The sequence below is a fragment of the Rutidosis leptorrhynchoides genome, chromosome 7, assembly GCF_046630445.1.
Source record: "Rutidosis leptorrhynchoides isolate AG116_Rl617_1_P2 chromosome 7, CSIRO_AGI_Rlap_v1, whole genome shotgun sequence".
Classification (NCBI taxonomy): domain Eukaryota; kingdom Viridiplantae; phylum Streptophyta; class Magnoliopsida; order Asterales; family Asteraceae; genus Rutidosis; species Rutidosis leptorrhynchoides.
Window position 1 is genome coordinate 52773141 of NC_092339.1, and position 16349 is coordinate 52789489.

Sequence of the window (16349 nt, forward strand, 5' to 3'; positions counted from 1 at the left end):
TATCTACTCGAACAGAACTAACTGAAAATCCTATTTACAGTAGCCCAGGTATTATGATCAGTTCCATAAAACAGTAAACAATAGGTTCCGGTGAGTTCTTGGTGCTTGATGTTCATCACGGTTCTCATCCTTGATGCATATAGCTTCAAGTGTACAACTCGTTAATGTGTTTACATCATCTTTACCAAGTTTTGACCATCATAACACAAGTGTAAGTCTAAGATAAGTAGCACAACTCAATTAAGTGTTGCAAGTAGTTTGATGAACCAAAGTTACATCAAGATCTTAGATTTATCACATACAGGAGTTATAAAAGTAATATTGAACTACAAACTTGAAAGTAAACTAACAAATCAAGATCTTAAGTTGTAGAACATAGTTCTTAGTTAGATCTTGAAGATCCTAGACCCAAAAGTCTAGATCTAAAGTTCTTAAGTTAAATCCAACACAAGTATATGAAGTTATAACTAAAAAGTTATACTTCTATGTTCTTGAACTTACAAAGTTAACTTTTAGTTTCAAGAAATATGAGATCAAGATTAACTAGTAATACTTGACCAAATCACAACTTTAAAGTACATAAAATGAAGAAATAAGTTAAATCTACAAGTAACAAGTTCATGGTTGTTCATACTTTAAAGATTCAAGCTAAGGCTTTGATCTTTAAGAATGTAAACTTTAAGTTTACAAACATGAATCACAAGTAATGATTTACAACACATGAACTTACAATCTTTTAAAATATTAAGTGTAGAACATAAACTAGGAAGTTTTGTTCTTGTATGTTCTTGTAAATACAAGATAATATGAAGAATTAAACTAGAAAGTTTGATTCTTGTACTAGTAAGTAAACAACTAACAAAGACAAGTAAGTAATCAACAACAAGAATAAGTAACAAACAAGCATAAGATGATGATGAAGATGGTTTAGGATTCGGTTTTTACAAGAGAAAGAGAAGGAGAAAAAGCTCAAGTTACTTACAATATTTGAGAGAGAATGAGAGAAAAAGAAGAAGTATTTTTGTGTGTGTGAAAAGTGAAATGAGAACAAAAGAATACTAGTAGATATGAGTCACACAAAAAAAAGATTTGAACACCCCTTTTACCAAGGGTGGCAGACAGTTTCAAAGGAGAAGGGGGGAGGGAAATGTCCACAAGGTTCTTACATGTAATTGTCTTAAAATGGTATTAAAGTTAGCTTGCATGGGAACTAGGTGTAATGGAACAAGTAACAAGTCTCCTTACCTTACTAACCATTCTAGTTTCATCTCAAAGTAATACTTACATAAGTGATGGGCTAATAAGTCCATTAAGGTGAGTAGAGTGGGCTTCTAAGTCCACTAACACTAATGAAAGCCCAAGTTCAAGTGATTAACAATTTAAATCCAACAAAGCCCAAGTAATTAACTAGTAACTTTAGTTAATTAAAAATGATTAATAATAATCAATCATGAATGTAAATAATATCTGAAAATATTATTCGTGAAATGTTCGTGCGTCACAAAGACGTGTCGGGCAATTAAAAGTCAATCATGGTAACAAGTAAATGTATAACAATACATTCATTTAATCACAAGTATTAATAATAACCATTATTAATTAAAGATTGAAAAACCAGGGTTGTTACACAATTGGAATGTCAACTCATGAAAAAATCTATTCAACTTAAAACGCTAGAAGAACAAAATAAGAAGCTACGACAAGAAAAGAATCAGCTCAAATCAGGAAAAAGAATTATCAACTCAGACAATTCAGACTCTTCAAGCAGAGAATAATCAATTGAAGTCCGAACGTGAGCTTGATTCTAAGACAGTTCTACAACTTCGCACTGATTTTGATCGTGTTCAAACTCTTAACCGAACATTATCTCAAGACTTTAACAAAACGCATTTCAGATCTACAACATGAATTAGATCTTAAATCGACACCAACTCCAAAACCAGCAATGATATCGATGGGTATTCAAGTTGAAATCCCGGAGTACATCGAGTCACATATTTCGAAATCAAAATGTTCTTCTTCTACAGTTAAGGAAAAGGTTTCTTCATCAGAGATCCCCAAGATTACTGAAAATCACGTAGTTGGTTCCCACGGACAACGCATTTATTTCCATTACCAAACCAAAACAAATAAACCATTTTTGGAACCTACTTATGGGGAAAATGGAGAACTCACCGGATTTCGTGATCAATAGGGATGGTTTCCTCATAAACCAAAGCAATCACGTTCAGAAAAATTATCCATCAACTCGAACAAAACACCGTTTGTTAAAACACCTTCAAAGCCAATCAAGTACTCATTCAAAGAGTTACTTTCCCTTAAGCCACGAACCGTGATTCAAGCTAAACCAAAACCTTTTCAAACCAAGATCGAACCTCGATGGAATGCAAGATCAATTAACCACATCGACCAAACCTACAAATTGTTCACCAAAACCAATGACAAAGCAAACCGAAAAACTTACTACTCAAACTTTCGCATCAAATCTACGACACAAACTCTTCACAACGATACTTCAAACTCTCCATGTCCGATTGAGGGGGAGCAAGATGATTCACCATTTATGGGGGAGTTAAAGAAAATTGTCAATCTAGTTCCTTCCTTCTCTCTTCTCAATTCGATAAAGATATATTTGTACAACGCACACCAAGGAGGAGAAACAAAGTCAGGATCTAAAAGTGGTGTGCATTGTGATCATTCTTCTCCAAGAATGAAGAACCTTCCGAAAGAAGAAGATTCTCCATTTCAAGACAAAAACTATGCCTATTAACTCAACAACTACGCTTATTCCAAGGGGGAGAGTTCAAGACATTAAAGATATCCCCGAGACCCCTAACAGTACAAGATTACGAAGATGATCAACAACAAATCACATCAAATGGGGAGATTGTTAGGTCATATTTTATTGATGTGATTTGTATTCCTAATCCCCTATATGTACATGGTGTCTATCATCTATAAATAGACACCATCCCTTACCATTTAGAGCTTAGTCATCACATAACCCTCATAACTCACACACAAAAAGTGTGTGATTACCTCTCCCTCTCCCTAATTCCCCAAACACACTTGTAACCTTACACTCAATAAATTTTGGCACTTTGTTGTTCTAGCTACTGTATTCATCATCATCATAACAGCAAAATAAACAGATTCATAACTGCTAGTGCATCTTCATATTCATACACATATACATACAACCTATACATACACATACATAATCGAAACATGAATTAAACACGAATTCAACCTATTTCTAATCCAAACACTTACATGGACATTCTTCGTGGTTTACCAATCTTGCGTAGACAGTCCATGCGACTAATAGATGTTAAAAAATTTCGTTAAACCCCTCACATGCGAGACACATGAGAGTAGTCTTTTAACATTTTCTCCTCTTTATTTTCTAATTTCACTTAAAATAATAAAATTTCTTTCCATAAATACCTCAACTTTTTTTTAGGACCAAAATTGTTATGAAAGGTCACCATTTGTCCAGCCCGATCAGTTAACATCACATCTTATGTATTAAGTGCTTTAGTTGTAAACAACCCCTTCGTTAATAAATTCCATGCCCATGAGTCCTTATTCCCAAGATTGCAAACAAACGAGTTAATCATCCAAGTCTGAAATTATGCACCTTGATGGAGGTCTCGACCGGTTCCAGTTGAAGTGACATTCATTCTCTTACCACACCACTCTATCACGAACAACAACATCGATATCTAGACCCAACAATGATAGACCGACAAACTTTGACTTCAACGAATCTTTCATTAGTCTGCTCATAAATAACAGTGGGGCCTAATACTCTTATTGATCATCCACTTGTGTTTTGAGAATTTGAATCTAGCAGCAATAAATATCATCATTTATCTGAAATAAAAGGGTTTATAGTTAAGTTATGTATAGAACTTTGGACCTTTTCACTATTGTTTGTATGGAACTATCAAACAATCTATCACTATGCGAAAAGGCGATTGGCTTGTTGCCGATGTGTGTCTGGTAGATTCTACCTAACATAGAACAATTAATAGTTTCATGCATACAAAAGTGAAACGTCCAAAGTTTTGATACATATATGTATACATATGCCTGTATACATATAAATGTATACCTTTAAAATGTTCTCGAGTACTTCTAACAACTATTGATAAGCAAACTACACTGAAAATTAATTGGCTGCAACAAGCATTTTGAGATGTAACGACCCCAAATTCGTTTACCAAAAACGAAGCATTTTGAGTGATACGAGAGGTGCGGGGAAGAGAAAAGGGAAAGATAAGAAAAAGAGTCTAATGGACGGGACGTATCGGTTGCATGAATCGAGTGACGGGGATGAGATGGAGGGGACTTCTAATCGGAGTGCAGAAGTTGGTCATACTTTTGTGAGTGTTGAAGGGAAATGCATTGGTGCGGGGGCGGGAGTAGCGTTAGATGGTGTTGGTTTTTTTGACGAATTTAGGAGTGGAGGATTGAATTCGGACGAGGTTGGAATCCAGTCTACTTTTTCATTTAAGGCGACTGCGAAAGAGGGCACTACTGATACAAACTTTGGTACTTGATTATGGATTTTTTTTTTATTGTTGTTTGTGTGGTTATTTTTAGCTCTGTTATATGTTTTTGTTTTCTTTTGTGTTATTTTGTTCACGTTAAGGCTAGTCTTCGAGCCTTTATATGTTGTGGCCCTTTTGTTTCTCTGTTTTCTGGTCTCTGTTTTAGAGATTCAGATCTTTTTAAAGTTATTGTTTTTTGCCAATATATATATATATATATATATATATATATATATATATATATATATATATATATATATATATATATATATATATATAAAGCTTAAAATGAGTACAAACTGAATAAGCAAATATGGACCACAAAATATCATAAACTTTCAATTTAGCTTAAAATGCATAGAAGGGTAAAAATGTCATTTTAATAATTATAATTAATAAAAATTAATTATACAAAAGTTAACATATTATCAACCACCTTCATCACCACTACTCACCACCACCATCCACCACCAACCACCACAACCAACCACCATCACCCACCACCACCACCACCCACCAACCACCCACCACCACTAACCACCACCCACCACCACCACCACCACCTCCACCACGACCCACCACCACCACCACCACCAATCATCACCACCTACCGCCACCCACCACCACCACCAACCCTAACCGCCACCAACCGCCACCACCACCCACCACCACCAACCACCACCACCACCCACCACCACCGACCACCACCACCTCCACCAACCACCACCACCTCCACCACCCACAACAACCCACCACCACCACCACCACCCACCACCACCACCAATTACCACCACCCACCACCACCAACTCACCAACCACCACCACCACCCACAACCCACCACCACCACCATAACCCACCACCATCCACCACCCACCACTAACACCACCCACCACCACCACCCACCACCACCCACCACCACCACCCACCACCAACTACCACCACCACCCACCACAACCACCACCCACCACCACCACCCACCACCACCACCACCTTCCACCACCAACCACCACCCACCACCACCACCAACAACACCACCACCCACCACCACCACCAACACCCACCCACAACCACCAACCACCACCACCACCACCACCCACCACCACCACCACCACCACCCACCACCAACCACCACCACCACCAACCACCACCCCAACCACCACCACCCACCACCACCACCAACCACCACCCACAACCACCAACCACCGCCCACAACCACCAACCACCGCCCACCACCACCCACCACCACCAACCACCACCAACCACCACCAACCTCCACCAACCATCACCACCACCACCACCACCCACCAACCACCACCACCACAACCAACCATCACCAACCACCACCAACACCACCATCACCCACCACCACCACCAACCACCCACCACCAACCACCACCACCACCCACCACCACCTCCACCAATCACAACCACCCACCACCACCAACTTCCACCACCCACCACCACCCACCACCACCCACCACCACCACCCACCACCAATCGCCACCATCAACCACCACTACCACCCACCACCACCACCCACCACCACCAACCACCACCCACCACCACCACCACCACCAACGAACACCACCACCACCCACCACTACCACCCACCACCACCACCCACCACCACCAACCCTCACCAACCACCACCCACCACCCATCACCACCACCCACCACCATCAACCACCACCAACTACCACCACCACCCATCACCTCCAACCACCACCACCAGCAACCACCACCATCACCAACCAGCACCATCAATCAACACCACCAACCATCGCTACCCACCACCACCACCAACCACCACCACCAAACACATACCACCACCACCAACCACGTACCACCACCAACCACCACTACCCACCACCAACCACCACCACCCACGACCACCAACCACACCAAACATCACAACCACCACCACCACCCACCAACCACCACCACCCACCACCACCACTAACCGCCACAACCAACCACCACCAACCATCAGAAAAAGCTTTATCATTTATCGAAAAACATTTATCATTCATCAAAAAACAATTATAATCAGACAATTATCATTCATTGAAAAATATTTATCATTCATCAAACATTTATCATTCATCGAAAAATGTTTATCATTCATCGAAAAACATTTAACATTCATCGGAAAACAATTATCACTCATCAAATAGTTATCATTTCATCAGACAATTATCATTCATCTAAATTATTTTTCGTTAAATAGTTATCATTTTTAAATATCGGTTATTATTCATAAGAAAACAATAATCATTCATCACAAAATGATTATCTTGCATTAAAATATTTTATATCATCAAAAATTTTAATATAATTACAAAAGTAGTGGAATTTCAAATAGATGATATAATATGATTAGTTTTATAAAAAAGAAAAAGGCATTCCGAGAATCGAACTCGGGACCTCTCGCACCGAAAGCGAGAATCATACCACTAGACCAAATGCCCAATTATCAAACATTTATCATTTATCTATTGTTGTCATTCATATAAAAAACACGTATCTTTTATCAAAATACGTTTATCCTTCATCATAATGTTATCATTCATCAAACACTTCTCATTCATCAAATAGTATAATTCATCAAGCATTTATCATTCATCAAAATACTCGATAATTGATAAAAATACCAAATTAATGATAAAAGTAGCTGATAAACGATGAATAATAAAGAACGTGATGAATGATAAAAAGTACCCGATGAATGATAAAAATACCAGTGAATGATAAAGATAGCTGATGAATGATAAGCGAAGAATGACAAAATAATGTGATGAATGATAAAAAAAAAAAAAGAAGATGAATGATAAAAAGGATGTGATGAATGATAAAAAGGAGGTGATGAATGATAAAAAGAAGGTGATGCATGATAAAAATTAGGTGATGCATGATAAAAAAAAAGGGTCAATGATAAAAAAAAAATTAATAAAGGATAAAAAAGGATATAATGAATAAAAAAAGATTTGCTAAAAAATGAGGTGAATAATGATAAATAAAAAAAACTAGATGAATGACAAAAATAAGCAGTGAACGATAGTATATAGTGGAATATCATTAACAACATAAAAAATAAAAATAGAAACCTAAAGTCCTAATAAAAGTAATTAATTTGATAGTTAAAACTTAATGAAAGGATGAATGTCCTGAGTCTACATAGTAAAATACTATGGATTAGTCTACATAATAGCAGTCAATCTTAAAAACCCCTAAGAAAAATACAGCAGGAACATGGTGATATAAACTATAAACAATTATATATATTTGACCCAAACAATATTTTAATTGATATTAGAAAGAATCTAACACAACTACGCATACAATAAAAACGAAAAAATATATTTATATAGTGAAGAAATCGAACCATATCAGTGTTGAGCGCATTGAGAGATGAAGGCCTGTTAAGAACTGCAGTTATGGAATATGCATGTCCTTCCACTAATACCTGTATATTTTTTATAATCATCTAAAATTACATTACAATTCATGAAATTAAAAGTCTCGAGCGTATGAAATCGATTAAAAACAGACTTACAGAGGATTCATAATTAGCGACGCGTGATTGATTCGAGAGAGAACCACCGAAAAATCAAATGAAGATTTTACCTGGATAAAGAAGCCAAATGATTTTACCTGGTAATAAATTTATCTGGCATTTTTACCCTTATAAAGATTCAAGATCATGAATTTTACACTACCTAAAAGTCCATGGCTATTAACTTTATTATCAAGGTCACATTTCTATGCAAGGTAGGAGATAATATACACACTCAAGTATCCGAGACAAGTTGAAGTTGAACCTAACAACAACAATGACCTAAAATTATACCACCAATAATAGCCTCCATGTTATCTCAATTATGGTACATCTATGATATTTAGATAGTGATTATGGTACACAGTAGACATATTGTAGCATATTATTGATATCATGATTTATGAAATTTGTATTAAAATAACTTCAAAATCAGTAAAATAAGTTACATCAGTAGATCACCATCATTAATAAAATTTGTCCTAATCAAATACATACAACTAAATAAACTGGATAGAGGTTGTATACGTCACCTGATAAAGTCACTTTCGTAATCGTAATCGTTGGAATCACCTAGATAAACATCACAATTGTAATCGTCTACTGATGAATGATAAAAATAAGCGATGAATGATAAAAATAAGGCAATGAATGAGAAAAACTAGGTGATGAATGATTAAAAAAATTTATCATTCATCACCTCATTTTTTATCATTCATCACCTCATTTTTTATCATTCATAAGAAAGCAGTTATCATTCATCAAGCATTTATCATGTAAAATAAAACAATAATCTTTCATAAGAAAATATTTATCATCAATCAGAAAATATTTATCATTCAGAAAACATGTTATAACAAAGTCACAGAATAGACTATGCAACTTTCAAACTACATACCATATCACGAAACTCAAGTCGAATATGTGGCACATTAGTCTTTTTAATATCATTTCCTTCTGGTCCTTTCTTATAGTACTCCTGCCCAATCCAGTGAGACTGCTTGGATAAAACAAAGAAAAATGAGTTACTGAAGATCATCTCCGGAGACAGTTAGCATGCAGACCATAAAAAATATGAATCAATTCTTTATTTTAGTCGACCAAAACTTAAAGGATAAAAAGTATCCGATGAATGATAAATATATCCGATGAATGATAAAAATACCCAGTGAATGATAAAGATAGTTGATGAATGATAAGCGAAGAGTGAGAAAATAACGTGATGAATGATAAAAAAGAAGATGAATGATAAAAAAGATGAATAATAAAAATGAGGTGATGAATGATAAAAATGAGGTAATGAATAATAAAAAAGAAGGTGATGAATGATAAAAAGGAAGTCAATGATAAAAAAAAAAGTTTTAATGAATGATAAAAGATTTCTAAAAAAATGAGGTGAAGAATGATAAAAACAAGATAAATGACAAAAAAGAGGTGATGAATGATAAAAATAAGGTGTGTCGGGTTAAGTAATTAAGGTGGCAATTACTTCACCTCCTTTTTTAATGAATGATAAAAAATGATATAATGAATGATAAAAGATTTCTAAAAAAATGAGGTGAAGAATGATAAAAAAATAAGATGAATGACAAAAAAGGAGGTGATGAATGATAAAAATAAGGTCTGTCGGGTTAAGTAATTGAGGTGGCAAAATGGTGGGTCGGGAGAGTTGGATAACATATAAAAAGGGTCTTTTGTTACTGGTTAAATAGGTGTCTCGGGTTGTGTTGATAATTAAACACGTTGTATCCATTTTATACATAGAAAAATAATTTTGACAATAATCTACCTCTTTAAATAATATACATTAGAAGGATTTATGCATTTAAAGTACACTTGAACAGACTTTTGATCTTTTTATTTAGTTTATTCAGATTTACCACCTCTTTAATTTTCCATTAGCGAGAAAAGAAACCACAATTTGACCCATTAATTACCCAATTGGCTAAATTTTCCCACCTTTAATTTCTTCTAACATTATTCATGTGACAACCCGGAAATTTCCAACCAAATTTAAACTTTAATCTTTATATGTTTCCGACACAATAAGCAATATTTGTTAAGTTAAATTTCAAGAATTTTAAACTATGTTCATACATTCATTCAACCTCGACAAAGTTCCAACGATTCACGAACCATTAAACGAATATGATTATATATGTATATGTGTATATATATTATAACTTGAAACGTAAACAAAATATTAGATTAAATACTTTATATGATTGTATCTGTTTCAAAATGTTTATCAATGGAATTAGAAGATAAGATCAAATGATTGAATTATCAGATATATTAAATTATGATTACAAGTCTCTGTTGAAAGGCCCACGTTGATTTGAGAAATCTTTCCATTTTAACAATATTCGGAAAATGGTAAAGTAATTTATAAATAAGAACAAATTGTCAATCATTGAGAACTAGACAAAGGATAGTGGAAGATTGAATCTCATAAAGACTCGATTGATCTATTTAGTTTCAAACGTACAAAAACGTTTTCAGTTTAAAAAGAACTTTATTATTAAAACGTATATAACTTTTATAAATATCTAGAACCACTTTTGACAACTCATTACTTAACTAGTATGATAAAGATAACGATATTTATATTTTATTTTATTAAATATATATAACGATTTAAATTAATATTATATATATTTATACGCGTATAATACATACATAGTTTTATACTTTTACTATACTTAAACTTTACCTTTACTTTATTTTTACTTTACTTTAACTTTAATAATTCACTTTAATAATTCATACTTTAATAATTTATACTTTAATAATTCACTTTAATAATTCATACTTTAATAATTCACTTTAATAATTCATACTTTAATAATTCACTTTAATAATTCACTTTAATAATTCAAAAATCTATTATAAATAGAATTCAATAGGTTTCATTATTTAATAGAAACTTGAAAATATTTTTCTCTAAACTCTCTCAATCGATTTACATATATATATTTACTCCGTATTATTTCAAGATATTATTAGTATACATAAAATATTACGACGGAGTGTTGTCCGAGTAATTTCGAAATTGTTTTTCGAGTAGGATAGGATTAAGGAAATTATGGGTTATAGCTATGGAGGTGATTGAGTATGGTTCATTGGTATGCTCGTGAGGTCAATATAGTGTTTATCATTTCCGTTGCGTCTACGTACCTTTCCTGCAATATTGAATCTCAATATTGATACGTGAGTACTCATAATTTAACTTTTACATACTAATAGTGTATCCCTGATTAGTGCTCGAGTATTTAGGATTATGCATGCTTGTACTTTTGATATTGCCCTTAGACAGGTTAGGTTGAATCTTGAATTAGTTACACTTGCGGTTGAGATAAGGTATAAGATATGCATGTCCTTGGAAAGCTAGCGAAAAATTAAGAACTTTTCCTTTAGATATCGAATGGTTTCGATGAACGGATTAGAAGTTATAATCAATTGAATTTTAGATATTTTTATTAAAAATGATTATTATTATCGTCGTTTTTATCGTCGTTCTAGTTTTATCTTATTATTATCATTATTATTATCTTTATCAATAAAAGGGATTTATCATTAAAAATTGTTTTTTTTATTACTATCGTTATTATCGTTAAAGTTATAATTAGTATTATTATTATTATTATTATTATTATTATTATTAGTATTATTATTATTATTATCATTATTAATATATATATATATCATTATTTAAAAATGGTTATTGTTATTGTTATTATTATTATTACTATATTATCATTAAGATAATTATTAGTATTATCGTTAATAATATTATAGTAACTATCATTATTAATATTAGTGTAATTAAAACAAATAATTGTAACACCTAAATATTTTGATTACTATTATTATCATTATTATGAACACGATATAAAAGACGATTAAAAGCTATTAAACGAAATGATTAGGAAATAATGAGTAAGAGTATCATGATGAAATTAAAATATTATAAGATATTAATTTAGATAAAATTATCGTTCTTATTATTTTTATCATTACTATTATTATTAAAAGTATCGTTAGTATTAAAACTATCATTTTAACAAAAATTATCATTTTAATAGAAATGTCATTGTTACTATAAAATATCATTATTATTATTATTTTAAATAGAATTATTATTTTAAAGATAATATTAAAAATTATCGTAAATATTAAAGTTATCATAATTAGAATTATCGTTTTATCATAATGTCATCTTAGTAATTATAAATATTGATATTTTTATAATAATAATTATTATTACAAAATAATACAACTTTTACTTACTATCATTATAGATATTATTTTATCAAATAAATATGTGATACAAACATATTTTACTACGTGTAATAACTTACTTTAATAATACCTATCATATTATCTTTATGATATTAAATGAACTCTATAAATTTTATTACTTAATATATATAAAAGTATATTTTATTATATAAATTTAATATAAAATTTTATTTATTAATAAATAAATTATATTATTTACTCTAATAAATCTTTTAAAAATATTTAAAAATATAAAATGACGATATTTAAACTATATATTAATCATGTATAGATTTTTGGAAATTATTTTGAGTCAAATTTACTTTTGTTGACTTTTGCATATTAGTCTCGAGCATTAGGATTGTGGTACACTATGACTTGACCTAATTTGTTAGACAAATATTGACCAACATATAAATATATATAATTAATTTAGGTTCGTGAATCCGAGGCCAACCTTGCACTTGTTCAATGACGTTATATGTATTTTTACTACGAAATACAGTATGGTGAGTTTCATTTGCCTTTTTACCCTTTATATTTTTGGGCTGAGAATACATGCGCAACTTTTATAAATGTTTTACGAAATAGACACAAGTACGTGAAACTACATTCTATGGTTGAATTATCGAAATCGAATATGCCCCTTTTTATTAAGTCTGGTAATCTAAGAATTAGGGAACAGACACCCTAATTGACGCGAATCCTAAAGATAGATCTATTGGGCCTAACAAACCCCATCCAAAGTACCGGATGCTTTAGTACTTCGAAATTTATATCATGTCCGAAGGAGGATCTCGGAATGATAGGGGATATTCTTATATGTATCTAGTTAATGTCGGTTACCAGTTGTTCACCATATGAATGATTATTTTTGTCTCTATGCATGGGACGTATATTTATGAGAACTGAAAATGAAATTCTTGTGGTCTATTAAAATGATGGAAATAAATGATTATGATAAACTAATGAACTCACCAACCTTTTGGTTGACACTTTAAAGCATGTTTATTCCCAGGTGTTAAAGAAATCTTCCGCTGTGCATTTGCTCATTTTAAAGATATTACTTGGAGTCTTTCATAGCATATTTCAAAGAACGTTGCATTCGAGTCATTGAGTTCATTAAAGATTATTATTAAATCAATTTATAGTTGGATAGTGGATATTATGAAATGGTATGCATGCCTGTCAATTTTTGATGTAAAGAAAGTTTGTCTTTTAAAAACGAATGCAATGTTTGTAAAATGTATCATATAGAGGTCAAATACCTCGCAATGTAATCAACTATTGTGAATCGTTTATAATGTATATGAACGGGTCCTTTTAATTCAAAGTGAACACACACATACTCAGATTGATACATCTCGTGAAGAAGTCGGAGCCCTTCTATGCAGTCAGCAAGACTTGGTTTTATGGCAATTCTGTTTATTATTTGTTTCGCTGTGGCTTGAATAGAACCACCTTTCACTTGCTGCTTGGTATCACAAAGCGTTTTTGCAAGCGACAAAATAACACTATTTAATTCCTCTCTGACAACATCATAGACTATTTAGTAAAGTTGCTTCACAATCGACATTATGACAAGACAACAATTACTTATGTATCACTAATCACTAGCAAGTAACATACAGCTTGGCATGTAGTTCACGAGAGTCTTTGACTAACGATCAGAAATCTGAAACATTCCTTAATGAAGGTGGAGAGATGGGTGGGTCGATCTATGGTCCAATACCAGTCATTGTTTAGTACAAGTCCTACGTGTAGGGCCAAAGGCAAACACTTTTCTGCCCCTTTATAAATAGGGTAGTGATTCGTACACAAACTGTTTTATCCATATACAATCAAACATGCTTTGAAGTGTTGTACAGTACAACACTTTAAAGCATGTTTGGTTGTGTATATATAAAAATAGGTTGTGTACAGATCATCACCTTTATAAAATAATTGGTGTTGTAAAACTCAGAAATAGTCGACGGTTACTCGGTTTTTGGAGAGGTCTTAACCAATTAGTCAAAAGTTGGTTAAACCTCGATCAAGGGGATTAATAGAAATTAATCGGTCAAAATTTGATTATTCGGTCAACATCTGATTATTCGGTCACGATAAATCAGGGATTAATCGAGGTGATCAGTTAGAGTAGGAATTAATCTATTACTATAGGTCAAAGTCAAACTTGGTCAACATTCAATTAATCCCTAGGATTAGTACCCAATTTTCCGATTACTCCCTCTGCAATCCCGACTAATTACTCCCCAATTAGCGTTGTTTAGCAACCTTGTAAATAAGATCATAAATAATCAATGAGTTAAGCGCATTACATCAACAAAGGATAATAGAATTAAGGCGATTTTCAACCTCTTAAACACTACAGCCCAACTTACAAGGTTTTATTCATTGATAGCATGATTCCCAGCAAGGATTCCATCTGCTTTGTCAAGATAGCATCTTTAATGTTATCAACATTCTTCAACGGCCCGTAGTTTTTAGGTTCTTCAAGCAACTGATCAACAGAGATAAAATAAAAATCATCAAAAAATCAAAACTCTAAATGATACATAATTTTGACATTTATACTGTAGTAAAATAGTATCAAATTTCATAATGTGAAGAACCTGTAATCTTCCAATTATTGAAGAAGCATTTCTAAATTGTGAAATCAAACGATCTTGAATATCTTCCCATCTATCAATGTCATCTTTTACCCTTTTGAATTTATGCTGATACTTTTTCACCATTGCCTCCATTATCAACTAGTAAATCAATAATAACAATATCTACCTACCTACAAGATTACAGTAACTCTGCATTTATTTTGAAACGTGCTATACATAAATAAATTATAGATTATGGATCCAAAGAATAAGAACGAGAGAAGGATTTATTCAATTACTCCGTATTAATTAAAAATTAGTAACATAATAGTAGCGAGATCAAAATTAGCTACACAATCAAAATTATGAAGAGATAAGGAGTGAGAGTTGTACTTTGAACGGAGATTGGACGTCTAATTGCTGTAGCTCGTTGTGCTTGGCTCCGTCACAGCTCAACCGCCACCGATCGCCAGAATCCTAACCAACCGACCGCAAATAAAGGAATTAAGAAGAAAATAGTCGAAACTTGTGGTAACCAGGTGCAGGAAGTGCGGCGAGATACCGATGGTGTCTGACGGAAATGTTGCGACGGAAAGGGATCGGAAAAATGGAGGAGATGATAATAGTTCATGCGATAGATGTGAGATTGCAGTTGCAGGAGGTGTACATGAATATTCAGACTTTCATTAAATGACCATATTACCCCTCCGCGTTATTTCATATAAAATTAGAGTTTTTTGAAATATGAGGCCCATATTTACTTATTCAGTTTGTATCCCATTTAGTGCTTATCTATGGATTGGTCCACTATATATATATATATATATATATATATATATATATATATATATATATATATATATATATATAAAGAAGATAACTTTAATTGTGTGGGTTGGGTAAAGACACGTCAATGTGTCTGTACTTGTACTCTATTAATTTAGTTTTCATTTTGCACCCTCTTATTTATAGAAGCAATAATTTATACCTTTATAATTTATATTGATAACTCAATATTATTTTCATTGTAATCAATATAATCCTTCGAGTTATTAAAAATTTTAAAGTATCACACGGTGTAGTTGAAAGATAGTGGATCTATAATAATGAAATAAATAATATACTTCATTTATAGTGAATCTATAAAAAATAAAAGTGGAAATATCATTACCCATTAATTATATAGGTATAGGGTTTAAAAAAAAAAAAAAAAAAAGCAAAATCGAAGTTTCAAACTTCGGTTTTGCTTTTTTTTTTTTTTGTAAAAAAAAAAAAAAATCCGAAGTTTGAAACTTCGGATATGGCAAAACCGAAGTTTCAAACTTCGGTTTTACCATTTTTGTAAAAAAAAAAATGGTTTTTCTATT

General features: G+C 32.6%; 1 protein-coding gene across 1 annotated transcript; it reads right to left on the reverse strand.

The window, feature by feature from the left end:
- Positions 1–7754: 7754 nt before the first annotated feature.
- LOC139859231 (uncharacterized protein At5g43822-like) lies at positions 7755–15602 on the reverse strand. Its single transcript, XM_071848026.1, has 7 exons — positions 15376–15602; positions 15004–15173; positions 14773–14891; positions 13737–13920; positions 9009–9107; positions 7940–8020; positions 7755–7784 (listed from the first exon to the last, which is right to left on the reverse strand). The coding sequence occupies exons 2-7, from the start codon at positions 15133–15135 to the stop codon at positions 7755–7757; spliced, it is 645 nt and encodes a 214-aa protein (XP_071704127.1). The 5' UTR covers positions 15136–15173; positions 15376–15602.
- Positions 15603–16349: the final 747 nt, after the last annotated feature.

Bases quoted from the DNA above. Each gene is read 5' to 3' on its own strand.
- LOC139859231 (XM_071848026.1), bottom strand. From the start codon at position 15,135: ATGGAGGCAATGGTGAAAAAGTATCAGCATAAATTCAAAAGGGTAAAA. The intron at 14,892-15,003 runs GTTCTTCACATT...TCTGTTGATCAG, and splicing joins CAATAATTGGAAGATTACAG to TTGCTTGAAGAACCTAAAAA. The intron at 9,108-13,736 runs GTGTGTGTTCAC...TTATCCAAGCAG, and splicing joins AGATGTATCAATCTGAGTAT to TCTCACTGGATTGGGCAGGA.